We start from the raw sequence: 18,430 nt of genomic DNA, 5'->3' as shown, positions 1-18,430 counted from the left end.
CCATTCCTCGCGTAGAAATTTCCGAAAACAACAATGACAATGAATATTCTTCCATAAATAACAATAAGCAACCTTTACTTAAACATTCTTATTCTAATCTTTCTCAGAGTTGCACGCCTTAAGACGGAGTAAAACTAGGGCTATTGTTGATCTTCATATCCATGCGAAGCCTATTGAAAGTACATGGGTGTATAAAATCAAGAATAAGGCCTATTGAGAGTTGTATAAGACAAGGTTTATGGAAAAGGGGTACAATCAGGAAAGAGGAGTATTCTTTCCAAAAATTATTGGCCAGTTTCTGGGGTTGCTTATGCATGGGCTAACTGTGTTGATATTAGAAGCAGAATATAAGTCATTATCTTTTGGCTCTTTTAATACAAGCTGCCATTAAATATGAGAAATTCTTCACTTCTCAAAAAAGTTGCAAATGCTAAAATGGAATATTTTTTATATTTAAGAATAAGATGCTACAGATACAATATAGAAAGCAAACTTTTTTATTCAAATAATTCAAATATGAATACAAGGTACATCCTACATTACATTTTATTTTCGTATAGTCTTAAAATAAATATCACACTATGTCAAAAAACAAAACTAACAATAATTCAGATAAATTAAGTACTACAAGTACATATCACAACTTGCAATAACTCTAGTTATTGTCAAACCAAAACTGTTTCTCAAGATTGTCAACTACGTTATTGTCCACTTGAAAAGCCTTTGTGAGAACTTCTGAAGAAATTTTTGGATTAGATCCAAATACAGCATTCGCAATTGTGATAACTCCTGGATTCTGACTGCTAAGTCCACCAATGGCAACCGCATTTCCATATCCCACATTCAATTGGAAGTGAATGAGACCGATAGGAAACACAAACACATCTCCTTTGTTGAGTACTTTTGTGATGAGACGGTTTTCTGGGTTAGAAGTAACAAAACCAACATAGAGAGTACCCTCCAAAACTATAAGAATCTCAGTGCCTCTTGGATGAGTATGTGGAGGATTTAGTCCCCTAGGTGCAAAGTCAATGCGAGCAAGAGAAATACCGAGAGTATTTAATCCTAATATCTCATTAACCGCAACCGGTGTCACTTTTGAGCCTAGTGAATTTGATGTGTTTCCTTCTTTCACTGAGAAAAAGAAATCATTTGCAGTGGCAAGTTTTGGATCTTTGCAGAATTTTCCATTGACAAACACTGCAAATCAAATATGAGTGATTAAATTGATTTACTGTAATAAATTTCAAAGGCTTAACCATAACTATGATAGCAGAAAAATACTAATGAACAGAAAAACATTATTATATATACATACCACCATCCTTGGTGTCATTGATAGCTACACAAAAATCTTGTAGAGGGCTGGGATCAAATGCTAAGGCAAAGGATGCTAAGGCCAAGAAGGCTGTAAAAATCAAGTAACTACTCTTCATATTGCTGTCTTTGTTTGTTTGTTATATATTTGCTTATGTATGTTTATGAATGATGTGATTTTGGAGACATAGAGAGAGTCTATTTATAAGAATTTTTAAGCATCGAAATTAGTAAGATACTTGTTCAATTAATCTTTAACAATTACATGGTACTAATTCTTCAAATGAATAACTTGTCAAGTTATGAATATATATAGTCAATTAAAGAGAGGATTAATTTAACATAAGAGGGTTTTGTCCATGATGTTGTACTAAGTTGAAGTTGTATTACAGAGTTAGTAGTTGCAGATGATTTTTTAAATATTCATCCTTTGATATATTTAAAAATTGGTTATATTTAAACTTTAGTTAAAAGTGAAATAATTTAATTTAAATATTTTGATGTAAAAACAAACTGAACAATAAATTTGAATGGAAAAGAGAAAAAAAGAAAGTAAAAAGAAAGAAAAAAAATTACAAAGATTTATTCGAATAAGAGATATTTGCATTGAAGACCCAAACATCTGTGGATGGTTTGTTGAGTTTGGACATGACATGGAATAAGAGATTTCTTCTGTCTTTCTTTTCTTTTTTTTTTATGGAAAGGAATAAGAGATTTATTAACTTTTCTTTTACCTCTTGAGATCTTGGTTGGCTAGATATTTTATAACACTTGTTATTTCTTAGTTAAGTTAGACAAGTTCATGTCATCTTGTCATTGTTTTTATGTGTCAGCTGAATCACACGAGGTATATCCAAAGATCTCGTTAAGAGCTTTTTGGTACACATTGGAAGTTTATTAGAAAAACTTAGATAAATAAGGGTAGAAGTTTTTAGAACTCGTAATGTTCTTGAAATTGACAGACATTAAGGGATAATTAAGAGGATTGAAAATTGAGAAACACTTCTAAACATTGTGGTTTTGTATGATTCATATATTAAAAGTCGTAGAGATTGAGAAATAATTGAATAGAAAATAAGATTTGTTCATGAGAACTTTGAAAGCTATCTTCATGCAATTCATCTTGTAATCTCTTCTAACAATTTTCAAATTATAGTCAATCAAAGAGGTATTCTATCCCCATATTATACTGGTTTAATCAAACAAGGCAAGAATATTTCGTGTACTCGTCTTTTATCTAATTCTTGGTTGCGTGGATTTTTTTAATATTATTTAGAAGATTGATTAATTTTACTTAACATCAATTATTTTGGTTTTCGTTGTTTTTTGTCTTAAACATAAAAGATCTTGATATGGTTAAATATAGGCATATTTTACATCGAATTGCTCCCACTGGGGGAAAAAGGGGTTAAATTTGCATGTGAGCATCATGGATTTTAAATGGGGCATCAAGATATTTTCTAAAGACAGTGATTTTGGGTTGTCGAAGGTGAATATGCAAGCAATCTTATCTCAACAGAGGCGTGTAAAAGTCCTGAAGGGGGAGCATTGAATTTCCACACTCCTAACATAAGCAAAAACGAATGGGACGGTGGATAAGCCCAAGAATTCCATTATCTTGTTCCTAATGGATAATGTCTAAAGGGATGTTTCTAGGGGGAAGATTGCGGCTTTGATAAGGAACAAGCTTAAAACATTATATATGATCAAGTACTTGGCTCATAGGTTGTGTCTAAAATAATAACTATTCTCACATTGAATGGTATATAACAAATCCATTATGGAGAAATTGACAGAATTTCAGAATATCATTGATGACATGGAAAATATTTAGGTGAATTTTTATGATGTGGACAAGGACCTAATCTTGTTAATCTAATTATCCAAATCCTATGATCACTTCAAAGATTCTCTTCTTTATAACAAGGAAGATATTATCACCTTAGATGAAGTCCAGGCGACTGTAAGATCCAAGAAACTATTAAAGATGAAAGATTTGAAGAGTGGTCATAGTGGTAAAGCCTTAAGTATTTCAAGAGGAATGGGTGGAAGCATAAATCCAAGGGTTTTGATAAGTCAGGGTTAAAACGCTTCATTTGTAAAAAAAAAAAAATGGTCACTTCAAGAATTTTTTTCAAAAAAGACGGCAGGGATGATTTTGTTTAAATTATAGCTTCTTAAAATAAGGAAGATTATGAAAGTGTTGTGCACTAGTATTGGCAATTTTAGAGATAAAGAAGAGGTTGTCACGGACTCATGATGTTCATATGACTTCTAGCCTTGTAAAGAATATTTTAAGACACAGGATATAAAATTAGGTGGAGTCGTTGGACTAAGTGACAGCAATCCTTGCAAATTTCATGGTATTTGAAATTCTGGCACTTTTAAACATGTTAATATTGATGTCCCAACATCAGAACATAATGTTAACATAGATGTTAAAACATCTGTTGACAGACATAACCAATATATCAAAATTGTAACTTATGCAAAAATAAATTGCAAAATGATAAATCACGCAGATAATTGTTAACCCAATTTGGTGAACCGTCACCTACTCTGGGGCTACCAAGCCAAGAAGGAAATTCACTATGATAGTATTAGTTCAAAGCCTAAACAATCCCAGTTTACAACTTCTCGCCTAATCCCAGTTTATAAATCACGAGATCCCCCTCTCACTTCCTAAAATCAATCATCTCAATGATAAAACAATCCCACTCCCAGTGAGTGTATCAAAATAACTAAACCAGAAGATTACACTTCCAATACAAAATACTTAGTCTTGCTTAAAATCTTCAACCAAGAACAATACTCAATTCTTTGCTTAAAAGCTCATGAGTGAGAACAATAACTTGACAAACAGTCAAGTAACAATTAGTCTACCTCAATGTATCAAAATATACATGGGTGACTTAAAAACACAAGAGACTCTCAAAACCTAAGACTTCAAACTTCCCTTAATTTTACAATTGTGAATGACTTGATTACATTGGGTTTAGGTTCCTCTTTAAATATTACTCAGTAGTCCATAGGCTTCGAAATCTTCACCCAAATATTACTTGATCCACAAGCTGAGAGCTGCACCAATTATGTAGAGAAATCTCCTTAAATCTTGGAACAAAACATTAAGTTTCCTAAATTGTCTCAATATCGAATTTTAGAAACTTATGTACAGTTGGTGATCAAATAATTTGTTCCAGATTAAATCTTCATGACATGCAAAAATAAGTGAGATATATATAAAAGGAATCTCACAAAATTAAATCAAATCACTCAAGAATTAAAATAGCTTGTACTGGTGTTTTGGTACAACATTTACAACATCTGTTCGAACACCTGCCATTAATGAATCTGACCATCATGTTAGAACGTCTTTCATGACATCTTGTTGTGAACTATGTTTTAGCAAAATTGCTATCAATCCTAAAATCATGGTACTAATAGTATTGATACATTTAAACTTAAAATGTTTAATAACCATGAGTTTCTTCTATGCAATATGACATGTGCTCTCAAGATTGAGAAAAATTTGTTGTCTCTAAGCAGGTTGATAATCTAGGCTATTGAACTAGAGATGATCACGGGGAGTTGAAAATTTTGCATGACACATTGATTGTGGCTAAAGGGACTAAATGTCAGGGTTATATATTTTAAATGGTTTCACTGTTATTGATCATGCATCATTATTTAGTAAATACTTTCATGACAACAATAAACTATGGAATCTGGGATCATGGCATGATAGTGAAAAAAGCTATGGAATTTCATAGAAGTTTTATGAATTTTATGTGAAAGAATGTATAAAGAACCATAGAATTGTTGTTTACACGCCTGATCAAATGGTGGATGGACTGAATGGATACAAGTTGTGGAAGGTGGAACCTATAGGATTAAGATTCATCATAAGCATGTATGTTATGCTTTCAATATGGATGAAGGATTGCAAGACTCGAAACCAAAGACTTTTAGGAATACTTTCGAAAGAGAAATGAATTAAAAGTGGTTAAAGACGGTGATTAATAAGAGGAATTCCATGATGAAGAACCATGATCGTGATCTTTTGAAACTACCTAAGGAAGAAAAGGTGATTGAATGGAAGTGGATGCAAGAACCTAGATCTAGGTTGAAGCATTGTCTAAACGTGAGCATGTTAGGAACCCGATAACGATAAATGATTTTCTAACAAGATCATTACTGACAATGGGTCCAACCTCAATGACAAGATGATGAAAGAGTTGTGTAAGAGCTTTAAAATTGAACACCATAATTCCTCGTTGTATCGCCCAAAGATGAATGGTGTTGTTGAGGTAGCTAATAAGAATATCAAGAAGATTGTACAAAATATGGTGAAAACTTATAAGGACTGACACGAGATGCTACCTTTTGCTTTGCACAACTAATGTAATTCAGTACGCACTTCGACTGGGACAACTCCTTTTTCTCTCGTATATGGCATGGAAGCAGTCCTTCCACTAGAAGTAGAAATTCCCTCATTAATAATCTTGACAAATGTAAAGCTTGACGAAGCTGAATGGGTTCAAACAAGGCTTGATCAGTTGAACATTATTGAAGAGAAATATCTAACAACCATGTGTCACAGTCAACTATACCCGAAGTGGCTGAAAAGAGCATTTGATAAGAAGGTCCGTCTTTGCAACTTCCAAGCAGGTGACCTAGTGTTGAAGAAAATCTTGCCAATCCACACAGATCCTAGGGGAAAGTGGGCACCGAATTACGAGGGACCATATCTTGCGAAGAAGGTCTTCTCTGTAGGAGCCATGATTCTCGCAATAATGGATGGTGAAGATTTTCCACTCCATATGAATGCAGACGCAGTCAAAAAATACTTCGCTTAGAAAGAGACCTGCTTAGTCAAAAATCCTAAGGCTATGTTTGGGAGTTTGAAGGGGAAGGGAGGGGAGGGCTTTAGAAAATAGGAAGAATTGGGTGAAAAGGATAAAAGGATTTTGGGTATGAGGGTTTTGGAGGGTTTGAGTTTATTCATAATACCAAAAACCTCATAAAATGGGAGAACTCAAAAATTGTATTGAAGGAGGGTTTTGAAGGGTTTACATAAATTTTCCAAATTTCTTTTAGGTTGTTATAGTATTCTGAAAATTAAAAATTTAGTAATGATAATGACTCTTTTATCATTCTAAACAAAATCATTTTTTAAAAAAATGTAAAATATTTTCCTATATTTTTTTAAAATTTCGTTTTTGGAAGCCTTCACCCCCCTCCACTCCAAACTCCCAAACATAGCCTAAAGGACAACTTAGGCAAGAATGGACTCCAATTTACAAAATGCATAGCAAAACTAGTACCTTTAACTAAAATGTATTTACTTGAGATACAAGTTAGGAATGAAAAGAACATTTTTATTTCATCTCAACAGCAGAAATATTTTCATTTCAAAGAGACATAACTCACTATGATCATTTTATTCCTTACCAAAACACAAATCCTCCTTTCCACTAGACTTACTATACATCATACCATACCTCTAACAAAAATGATCCTAAACCATATCCTACAACCAACACTAGTTCTAATTATATTATTATTCTAATATTTGTCAATCATATGGAAAATGTTCCATTTCCTTGAGAACTAATATGAGCCAAGAGATTGCAAAGAAGTTAGTAAACATCATTGCATTTAATACAATAATGATGTTTTACTAGGGCTGTTATTGATCTTCGTACCCATCTGAAGTAATTTATTGGAAGTAAATGGATCTATTGAGAGATATAGAGTAAGGTTTGTGGAAAAGGGATACAATCTAATTTAAAGTCTTGATTTCTTTGATACTTTTTCCCAGTAGCTAAAATCATAGAGTTACAAGAGTAAATGCATGTGAAAATTACACAAGGTGTAAAAATTACACAAATATGATAAGCAAGATATTAAAATCTCTCTATGGTCCATCTACTAAACTTCACCAAGACACATATCTACTAAATAGTTTTCTACTTTGTTTGGGAGAAAGTTCAACAAGGTGTTCAAGTTGCTACCTATTTACACCAACTTCTTTACCAAGGCACTCAAAGTCTTCAATTCATTCATTTCTAAGTTGAGCATTCTAGACATCTACTGAGCTCCAGCTTGTGGTTGGAAGTTAAAAAAAATCGTGATGATGAACCATCATGTAACTCAGCACACATGAATTCACCTTGATGCATCACAATCATCACCTTTTAGATATACTAAACTAGATATACTTGATCTAGACACTATAGTTAATTAGAGATTTTTAGATGTTGTTAAAGAAGTTAAAATTTCATTAGCATCTCAAATCTATAGATAATGTTATATATTATAATCTGAAACTCTTTTTTCAATGCGACAAATATATGAAAGTTTTGTTCATATTGAAAATAAAAAATATTTTATTCAAATTATTCAATCATGAATATAAGATGCATCCAGTCTTACATTTTATTTTATTATAATCTTTTAGTAAATATCACAATGTCATGAGGTAAAAGAGAAAACCTAACAACATTCAAATAAATTTAGTACTCAAACATATATCACAACTTGTAATTCTAGTTGTTGTCATACCAAAACTGTTTCTGAAGATTGTCAACTATGTTATTGTCCACTTGAAAAGCCTTTGTGAGAACTTCTGAAGAAATTTTTGGATTAGATCCAAATACAGCATTCGCAATTGTGATAACTCCTGGATTCTGACTGCTGAGTCCACCAATGGCAACCGCATTTCCATATCCCACATTCAATTGGAAGTGAATGAGACCGATAGGAAACACAAACACATCTCCTTTGTTTAGTACTTTGGTGATGAGACGGTTTTCTGGGTTAGAAGTAACAAAACCAACATAGAGAGTACCCTCCAAAACTACAAGAATCTCAGTGCCTCTTGGATGAGTATGTGGAGGATTTAGTCCCCTAGGTGCAAAGTCAATGCGAGCAAGAGAAATACCAAGAGTATTTAATCCTAATATCTCATTAACCGCAACCGGAGTCACTTTTGAGCCGAGTGAATTTGATGTGTTTCCTTCTTTCACTGAGAAAAAGAAATCATTTGCAGTGGCAAGTTTTGGATCTTTGCAGAATTTTCCATTGACAAACACTGCAAATCAAATATGAGTGATTAAATTGATTTACTGTAATAAATTTTAAAGGCTTAACCATAACTATGATAGCAGAAAAATACTAATGAACAGAAAAAACATTGTTATAAATACATACCAGCATTCTTGGTGTCATTGATAGCTACACAAAAGTCTTGTAGAGGGCTGGGATCAAATGCTACGGCACAAGATGCTAAGGCTAAGAAAGCTGTAAAAATTAAGTAACTACTCTTCATATTGTTCTCTTTGTTTCTTTGTTGTATATTTGCTTCTGTATGTTTATGAATGATGGGATTTTAGAGACATAGAGAGAGTCTATTTATAACAAGTTTAAGCATTGAAACATTCTGTATATTTACTGATAAAATACATTTAAAGACCTAGTAAATTTTTTTATTTAAAATTAGTAAGATACATGTTCAATTAATCTTTAACAACTAAATGCTACTTATTCTTCTAATGAATAACTTGTCACACGCGTTTCAAGTTATGGATATAGTCAATTAAAGAGAGGATTAATTTAACATAAGAGGGTTTTGTCCATGATGTTGTGCTAAGTTGAAATTGTATTACAGAGTTAGTAGTTGGAGTTGATATTTTAAATATTAATCCTTTGAAATATATATATATATATATATATATATATATATATATATATATATATATATATATATATATATATATATATAATGTGTTTAGGTGAAATAATTTAATGTATAAAGAAACTGAAAAATAAATTTGAATGGAAAAGAGAAAAAGAAAAAAAGTAAAATGAAAACAATAAATTACGGATTTATTCGAATAAGAGATATTTGCATTGAAGACCCCAACATCAGTGGTTTGTTGATTTTGAACATGATTTGGAATAAGAGATTTATTAACTTATTGTTACCTCGTGAGATCCTGGTTGGCTAGATATTTTATAACATTTGTTACTTTTTCAGCATCCAAGTAAATATTAGGCAGGGCTTAGTTGTGCATCAGCTTGATCGACAAAACCCATGATGTTGCTAATATTATAGAATTCTCAGCCAAACATATGGCTGCTAAGAGGTTCGATTCCAAATTAGTCACAAGGGAAATGCGTGAGAGCAACCTCGTGCTCACGAAAGTTGATGTGCCAACTCGTTTGGAAAAACTACAGCTTAACTAGAAAGGTCCATACGGCATATGTCAAAAATTATCTCATGGAACTTACAAACTCGATTAGCTAGATGGAAAACTCATACCTAAAATAGAGAACTTAGTTAACCCGAGATACTCGTACAGTTAGCCATTTATTATTTTCTATTTAAAGGCTAGATCATATCTAAAGAGCCATTGCCGACAAAGTGGAAATATAAAACGTTGGATCTTTTCTGAAGAGTTCTTGTCATCGAAGAGGAAATATATAGATCTTCTCTAAAGAATCTTTGTCGCCCAAGACACAATATAAATAATGAATCTTCTCTGAAGATTCATATCCTCCTAGAGACAATATAAATAGTACATCTTCTTAAAGAGTCCTAGTTGTGGCTCTATGTATTTGCAGGTATGAAGCTGATGATCCTGATGACAATGTTCCTAGTGTTTTGATGACGACAATGCAAATGATTAATGAAGTCGGTGGTGATATCTTTCCAACTCCTTGATTATGGGGATTAACTTGAAAATATCTAAAGCTGCATTTGGAAGATGTTCTAAAAGATCAAGTCATCTCTTTGAAGTTAACACTATGGTTGTCAAACAACATTCAAGTTAAGACTTATGTTTCGAGGTTCGTTAGTGGTTTGCTCTCTCAACTCTCTGATAATGGTAATCAACTTGAAGGCACCCCAAGTCAGATCAAGCTATAAGATTCAAGATTCTTGTGTTATACTAAAGTCAAAGATAACAATGCCAAGGTTTGAAGCTTCAAAGTTGTGAAAGAAAGCAAGTGTGAAAGCTCGTCTGGTCGTGTCCGTCTGAGTGACCATTGTCTTGTAAAAGTACAAAAAATCCTGGAAATTTTATGGAAAAATCACACATACTCTAAAAATATTTGAGAAGTCTACCTTTTCTTGTCAAAACCACCTAAAATTGTTTTTAAAAACTAGCTAATTGATTAAGGGATTGTCTGATCAATAGGAGGGCTTTTTACAATCGATTTGCCTATTCATCTTATTGATTATTTTATTTTTATTGAGCCTAAAATCGATGGGGATAGTTTCCTAATGATTAGTAACAACTAAATATCAAAATCTTACATTTGCGGCTTGAACAATCGGATATTTAGGTGTAATAATCAATTGACCTAATTTATTGTGACATTCATTTCACCCGTGGATTGTTTCCAAATTTAAATCACAATCTAGCCTATAAATAGAGAGATTCTCTATAATTTCATTTCAACTAAAAAATGATATTGTATCATACTTTTTCACTCTCTCATATTTTTCTATAAATCACTCATTTTCTCACGTATATTTTGCAATAGTGCTTCGAGAATGCATGCTCTTGTATCTAAGTGAGGACCATTTTTTTTTGGGAAAAGTCTTAATTGTAAGTTACCAATAGTGTATTATCTCTTGAGTAAAATATTCTTTTGTAAGAAGTTGTTTGGTTATGAGCTAAAACTAATAAAAGCTCTTGCTTGTTTTGGGGGATTGTCTTGGGAAGTCTCTGTTTAGTTCGTGAGTTTCTTCTGGAAGAAAAGTTCTCTTTTGGTTCATGAAGATCATCCATTAAAATCTCCTCAACGGTTCCTGATCTCAGCCCTGTGTAAAAGTCTCCTAAACCCAACCTTACACCCAACAATAGTCTTAATTGTAAGTTACCAATAGTGTATTATCTCTTGAGTAAAATATTCTTTTGTAAGAAGTTGTTTGGTTATGAGCTAAAACTAGTAAAAGCTCTTGCTTATTTTGGGGGATTGTCTTGGGAAGTCTCTGTTTAGTTCGTGAATTTCTTCTGGAAGAAAAGTTCTCTTTTGGTTCATGAAGATTATTCATTAAAATCTCCTAAACCCAACCTTACACCCAACAATAGTTCTAATTTACCAACTAATCCATTCCTCACATAGAAATTTCCGAAAATAACAATGACAATGAATATTCATCCATAAATAACAATAAGCAACCTTTACTTAAACATTCTTATTCTATATATATATATATATATATATATATATATATATATATATATATATATATATATATATATATATATATATATATATATATATATATATATATATATATATATATATATATCGGTCTCAAATATAAACAAATTTTTTTTTTCTATGGTCTTAAATATAAGCAAATAAAATCAATATTTATTACATTCAATGTCACTATTCCAAATATATCCCTACAATTTTTTACATTTTAAATGTTTGCAACAATTTCCAAAGTAAAAAATATGGGTAGAATTAGAAAGAGAGTAAAAATTAAATGCATTGAGACATTCTCCTTAAAGGGTGAGCTTTTTTGCAAATTTACTTATATTTGAGACCGGAGGGAGTATATATATATATATATATATATATATATATATATATATATATATATATATATATATATATATATATATATATATATATATATATATATATATATATATATATATAAAAGAAAAGAGGTGATGCACTGAGAGTGTAAAAAAGTGTTACACTGTCAACCAATCGCGACTATGTATCCTACCAAATCATACTGTTATTTTTAAATTAGTGAGATGACATGGCAGAATGATATATATATATATATATATATATATATATATATATATATATATATATATATATATATATATATATATATATATATATAAAACAAGTTGTTATCTCAATTTTTATAAACACCGAGGTGATATACCATTTAGGTCATGCTTCGAATTCCAACTAATGCACTTTATGTTTTTATTTGTTAACAGCTATAAAGTAAATGAATCAACCCTTTGGTTTCTTTGATAAACCGAAGGATAAGATAATCTGATTTTACTATAAAATATTTGCTGAACATATTTTACCCTATTATTATCTTATTTGAAGCCACCACTTCGTCAAATGCATCATTTTTGTAGGATGGATTGCAAAACTAAAAAAAAAGTTATTCTACCTTGAACAAAATATTTTTGAGCTTTTGCAATCCCATCTCAAACAATGGTGTTGCTATTGTTGTTGAAAGTTTTGAACAACTACGATTTATTCCTAAAAGTCTTTACTGATGGATTACAAGTGTTGAAAAAAAATTCCTTTTTATGATGCACACACTTGATTAGAAGTTGGATGCATTCCAAGCATACAAATTGTATACGCTAGCGAAAGCAGTGATAATCATAGCATTAACAACCGAGAGTTTAGAGTAAAACAATTTTTTTCCAAAAATAGTTACAATGTTTATCCAGAATATTAAAAATATATTGTATGTGACCTACTCATGCTGTAATTTTAATATTCTAGGTAAACAATCTTATATTTTGCGAAGATTTGTTTCATACAATGTATTTTTAATATTCTAGATAAACAATACCATTTTTGGAAAAAATTATTTTACTCTAACCCCTCGGGTGTATTGATAATTGAGATGATAATTAAGTGTTTCTTTCACTATTTTCATTCGACGGCCTTAAACAAATCTTTGTCATCCATATAAAGGTTATTGTTCTGGACCGGCCCAATCACCCTTATTGGGCCAATCCAATCTTCGGCCCAAGGCACCCTGGACACGCGCGTGACAGCCTGCCCCGGCCCGTTTCGGGCAAACACCGAAGACAACCGACCACGAGTGAGCCTCGTGCCCGGTAAGCGGCCAGCTCATGCGTTACCTAAATCCACGTCTTGGAAAGAGGAGCCAATTTCGCTTAGGGATACCCTATAAATAGCCCTCTAATCCCAGAGGGCAAGGTAATCTTTTCTTACCCCAAAATTCTCTCACTCTCTAAAGAATCTTTATCGCCCAAGACACAATATAAATAATGAATCTTCTCTGAAGATTCATATCCTCCTAGAGACAGTATAAATAGTACATCTTCTTAAAGAGTCCTTGTTGTGGCTCTACCTATTTGCAGGTATGAAGCTGATGATCCTAATGACAATGTTCCTAGTGTTTTGATGACGACAATGCAAATGAATAATGAAGTCGGTGGTGATATCTTTCCAACTCCTTGATTATGGTGATTAACTTGAAAATATCTAAAGCTGCATTTGGAAGATGTTCTTGAAGATCAAGTCATCTCTTTGAAGTTAACACTATGGTTGTCAAACAACATTCAAGTTAAGACTTCTGTTTCGAGGTTCGCCGGTGGTTTGCTCTCTCAACTCTCTGATAATGGTAATCAACTTGAAGGCGCCCCAAGTCAGATCAAGCTATAAGATTCAAGATTCTTGTGTTATACTAAAGTCAAAGATAACAATGCTAAGATTTGAAGCTTCAAAGTTGTGAAAGAAAGCAAGTGCGAAAGCTCGTGTGTTCGTGTCCGTCTGAGTGACCATTGTCTTGTAAAAGCACAAAAAATCCTGGAAATTTTATGGAAAAATCACACATACTCTAAAAATATTTGAGAAGTCTACCTTTTCTTGTCAAAACCACCTAAAATTGTTTTTAAAAACTAGCTAATTGATTAAGGGATTGTCTGATCAATAGGAGGGCTTTTTACAATCGATTTGCCTAATCATCTTATTGATTATTTTATTTTTATTGAGCCTAAAATCGATGGGGACAGTTTCCTAATGATTAGTAACAACTAAATATCAAAACCTTACATTTGCGGCTTGAACAATCGAATATTTAGGTGTAATAATCAATTGACCTAATTGATTGTGACATTCATTTCACCCATGGATTGTTTCCAAATTTAAATCACAATATGGCCTATAAATAGAGAGCCTCTCTATAATTTCATTTCAACTAGAAAATGATATTGTATCATACTTTTTCACTCTCTCATATTTTTCTATAAATCACTCATTTTCTCACGTATATTTTGCAATAGTGCTTCGAGAATGCATGCTCTTGTATCGAAGTGAGGACCATTTTTTTTGGAAAAGTCTTAATTGTAAGTTACCAATAGTGTATTATCTCTTGAGTAAAATATTCTTTTGTAAGAATTTGTTTGGTTATGAGCTAAAACTAGTAAAAGCTCTTGCTTGTTTTGGGAGATTGTCTTGGGAAGTCTCTGTTTAGTTCGTGAGTTTCTTTTGGAAGAAAAGTTCTCTTTTGGTTCGTGAAAATCATCCATTAAAATCTCCTCAACGGTTCCTAATCTCAGCCATGTGTAAAAGTTCTACCGGTTTGAGATTACCCTATATATAATCGCACATTGGTTCCTAAGTTCAACCTAGTATAAAATCTTAGTAGTTTCCATATTAGTCTGTATAAAATATCATCTCAGTTTGAAGGTGAGCCCGTGTAAAACCCTGGTTCAGTTCAGAGGATAGTCAATATAAAACTCTATCTTTGTTTGAGATCAGTCCGCGCAAAATCTCTATTTTGTTTGGAGGATAATCACTCTAATCTCTGTTTGTTGATTTGGTTGGAAGTTAACTATTGAAAAACTTTATATTGTTATAAAATAAGGTTTGTGAGCATATTCTATTGAAAGCTCTCAAGTTATTAAGGTGAACCTGTATGAATTTCCGGTGTTGTTTCTCTTTTCCTCATCTCCTTTACATTATTTTTCTTTTCATTGCATTTCTTTTCATTTATATTTTTTCTGCTGCTTTCTTACTTGTTTGTTTTAACAAATTTTTTAAAATTCTAACTTTTCAAATGATTTTGTCTTCAAACAACATTTTTCAAACACACAATTCACCCCTCTAATATATAGAATTACATGCCCAACAAAAAGAACATATTTATTTGATCTCAAGAGCAGAAATAACATTTATTTGATCTCAAGAGCAGAAATATTTTCATTTCAATAGACATAACTTACTATGATCATTTTATTCCTTACCAAAACACAAACCCCCATTTCCACTATACTTACTATACATCATACTATTAGGGCTGGAAATGAGTCGAGTCGAGTCGAATTCGCCTCAGCTCAGTTCGACTCGTTAAGAATTGGCCGAGTTCGAGTTCGAGTTCATCACGAACTTTTTTTCAGCTCAAACTCGACTCGTTAAGAATTGGCCGAGTTCGAGTTCGAGCTCATCACGAACTTTTTTTCCAGCTCAAACTCGATTTGTTAGAAGTTCACGAACATCTCAGTTCAACTAGTTAGGTTCAACTCGCTTATTTCCCGGACTTAAAAATAATTTTTTTAAGTCTATTTTATATATATATATATATATATATATATATATATATATATATATATATATATATATATATATATATATATATATATATATGAGGAGGGATATATTTACTCCAAGAGTAAGTTATTATAACTTACTCCAAATCCTCACCATTTATTTGTGGAGAGAGAAAATTATTTCTAATTATTTTTAACCATTAGATTGAAAAGAATAAATGGTCAAGATGTAGACATTTGAAAAACCCCCCTGCACAAAAAAAGTTGCAATAATTCCCCTAACATTTGAAGATTCTCTCATTTTAAACCTTCGTCAGATCCAGTCATCCAAAATGCTTACGTGGCATGTATTTTTTTTATTTTTTTAATTGTTTCTAATGACGTGGATGCCCAGGTGGCTTTTTATTTTATTTATTTATTTATTTTAATGACACATGTATTTTATTTTGTTTTTATTTTTTGTTAATATAGGTTGTTAAAATGATAAATATAAAAAGCTTAAAAAGATGGTCTCAATGGGACTTGAACCCAAGACCCATTGCTTACACAAAATCCGTACAACCACTAGGCTGCACGTTTTTGGTTGATTTATTGGTGCCTTTTGTAATACTTATTAGATACTGAACCAGTTAGTCATTATAAACTAAAAATATTTTTATTTAGTTCAGTTAGTATAAACTAAAATAATTATATTTAATTATATTAATTAATTTATAAACTAAATCATTAATTATATTAATTATCACTAAATCATTATAAATTAAATCATTATAAACTAAATTAACTTGTTTTAATTTAAATAGGTTTTACTAGTTTTAATTTAACTACATTAATTAAAATAGTTTTAAATTAATTAATATATATTAATATAATTTATTTAGTTTATTTTTAATTTATTTAAATAGCTACAATATTTTTTAAATTACATTATTTTATATAAATAGTATCTATATAAATAATTTATTTAATTCTAAAATAATTTTAATATTCTTAACATTAAATTTTTACAGTATATTGATGTTAAATTATTAATTATTATATAAAACATAAAAATATTTTTATTTTGTTCAGTTAGTATAAACTAAAATAATTATATTAAATATCGTTTATATTTTTAAATACTAATATTTAAATTACTATTTAAAAATTATGTACTTATAAAGTAATATATTAGTTAATAGTTAATATTTAAATTAATAATTATTAGTTAATAGTTAACGTTATTATACTAACTGAACCAAATAAAAATATTTTTAGTTTATAATGATTTAGTTTACAAAAATGTTTTTTTTTTAATATTTATTATTTGATTTTAATATTTACAACAATATTTTTTTTTAATTATAGTTTTAAATTGTATTCGTTTAAATATGTATATAAATGATTAAAACGTATTAAATTAAATAAAATATATTTAAATATTAAATAAAAACATGCGTTGTAAATTAAATAAAATATAAATAATTAAAAAATAAAGTAATAGTAAAAAGATAATTGAAATCAAGTAATAAAATTTAATACAAGTAATCAAATGGTATCACATATTATAAAAGTTATTCCAAGCACAAATATTACAAATGGTATCATGTGGCCTAGTGGTTTCAGCCATTGTGTTGGGAAACTAATGTTGTGGGTTCAACTCCCACCCAAGACAAACCAAGAGAAATTTTTGGATGCTTTCTAATCTAAACTAAATTTATATAATAAAAAATGCTTACTTGGCAATAAAAATAATAAATAAATAATATAAAAAAGCCACATGGGCTATCCAGTCAACGAAAAAAATAAAAAAATAAAAAAAATACAAGCCACGTCAGCTTTTTAGCTGACTGGATGGGATGAAGGTAAAAAATGAGAGAATCTTCAAATGTTAGGGGAATTCTTGCAACTTTTTTTTTTGCAGTGGGGTTTTTCAAATGTCGCCTATATGGCAGGGGGGAAAATAGGTATTAACCCTATATATATATATATATATATATATATATATATATATATATATATATATATATATATATATATATATATATATATATATATATATATGAGGAGGGATATATTTACTCCAAGAGTAAGTTATTATAACTTACTCCAAATCCTCACCATTTATTCTTTTCAATTTAATGGTTAAAAATCATAAGTAATTAAATGTGGAGAGAGAAAATTATTTCTAATTATTTTTAACCATTAGATTGAAAAGAATAAATGGTCAAGATGTAGAGTAAGTTATAATAACTTACTCTTGGAGTAAATATAACCATATATATATATATATATATATATATATATATATATATATATATATTTGATATTAAAAATTAATATTTTTTAAAATAAAAATATAGAAATAAAATAAAATTTATAAGACTGAAATTTATACATGTTGATTATATATGTATAATTTTTTTAAAAATAATTTGTTCTCTTGAGAATATAAATTATCAATTAAAACTATTAGATTAAAAAAAAAAAGATAGGGTTAAGATTTGAAACAAATATTTAAACTTACTCTTAAAGACAATATAGTTCATCTCATATATAATCGAGTTAACTCATGAACCTAACGAACTATGTATAGTTCAAGTTCAGCTCATTTAGTTAACGAACTTAGTTTTTAGTTTATATTCGGCTCATTTGGTTCATGAGCCTAGTTTAACGATTTAATTGTCGAACCGAGTTCCAAACTATTTTTGAGTTGGTTTGATTCATTGCCAGCCCTATACCATGGTCCATACCTCTAACCAAAATGACCCTAAACCCAACCTTACATACACCCAACACTAGTTCTACTTTACCAACTAATC

At 30.4% G+C, this 18,430-nt stretch overlaps 2 protein-coding genes across 2 annotated transcripts; both read right to left on the bottom strand.

Moving 5' to 3' along the window:
• Positions 1-655: 655 nt before the first annotated feature.
• Positions 656-1,450, bottom strand: LOC131647215 (germin-like protein subfamily 1 member 13). Its single transcript, XM_058917127.1, has 2 exons — positions 1,319-1,450; positions 656-1,200 (listed from the first exon to the last, which is right to left on the bottom strand). Exons 1-2 carry the CDS (start codon positions 1,434-1,436, stop codon positions 656-658), a joined length of 663 nt encoding a protein of 220 aa, XP_058773110.1. The 5' UTR covers positions 1,437-1,450.
• A 6,296-nt stretch (positions 1,451-7,746) lies between these two features.
• On the bottom strand, positions 7,747-8,679 carry LOC131647214 (putative germin-like protein 2-1). The gene is made up of 2 exons (XM_058917126.1): positions 8,530-8,679; positions 7,747-8,410 (listed from the first exon to the last, which is right to left on the bottom strand). The coding sequence occupies exons 1-2, from the start codon at positions 8,645-8,647 to the stop codon at positions 7,866-7,868; spliced, it is 663 nt and encodes a 220-aa protein (XP_058773109.1). The 5' UTR covers positions 8,648-8,679; the 3' UTR covers positions 7,747-7,865.
• Positions 8,680-18,430: the final 9,751 nt, after the last annotated feature.

The sequence above is a fragment of the Vicia villosa genome, linkage group LG2 (genome assembly GCF_029867415.1).
Source record: "Vicia villosa cultivar HV-30 ecotype Madison, WI linkage group LG2, Vvil1.0, whole genome shotgun sequence".
Classification (NCBI taxonomy): domain Eukaryota; kingdom Viridiplantae; phylum Streptophyta; class Magnoliopsida; order Fabales; family Fabaceae; genus Vicia; species Vicia villosa.
Note: the sequence above shows the minus strand (reverse complement) of the source record. Positions and strands in the feature narration are given on the sequence as shown.

What these genes read in the sequence shown, in the direction of transcription:
- LOC131647215 (XM_058917127.1), bottom strand. Translation starts at nt 1,436, where the DNA reads ATGAAGAGTAGTTACTTGATTTTTACAGCCTTCTTGGCCTTAGCATCC. An exon ending in CAATGACACCAAGGATGGTG is followed by an intron (nt 1,201 to 1,318) that starts GTATGTATATAT and finishes TTTGATTTGCAG; the next exon opens with TGTTTGTCAATGGAAAATTC.
- LOC131647214 (XM_058917126.1), bottom strand. Translation starts at nt 8,647, where the DNA reads ATGAAGAGTAGTTACTTAATTTTTACAGCTTTCTTAGCCTTAGCATCT. An exon ending in CAATGACACCAAGAATGCTG is followed by an intron (nt 8,411 to 8,529) that starts GTATGTATTTAT and finishes TTTGATTTGCAG; the next exon opens with TGTTTGTCAATGGAAAATTC.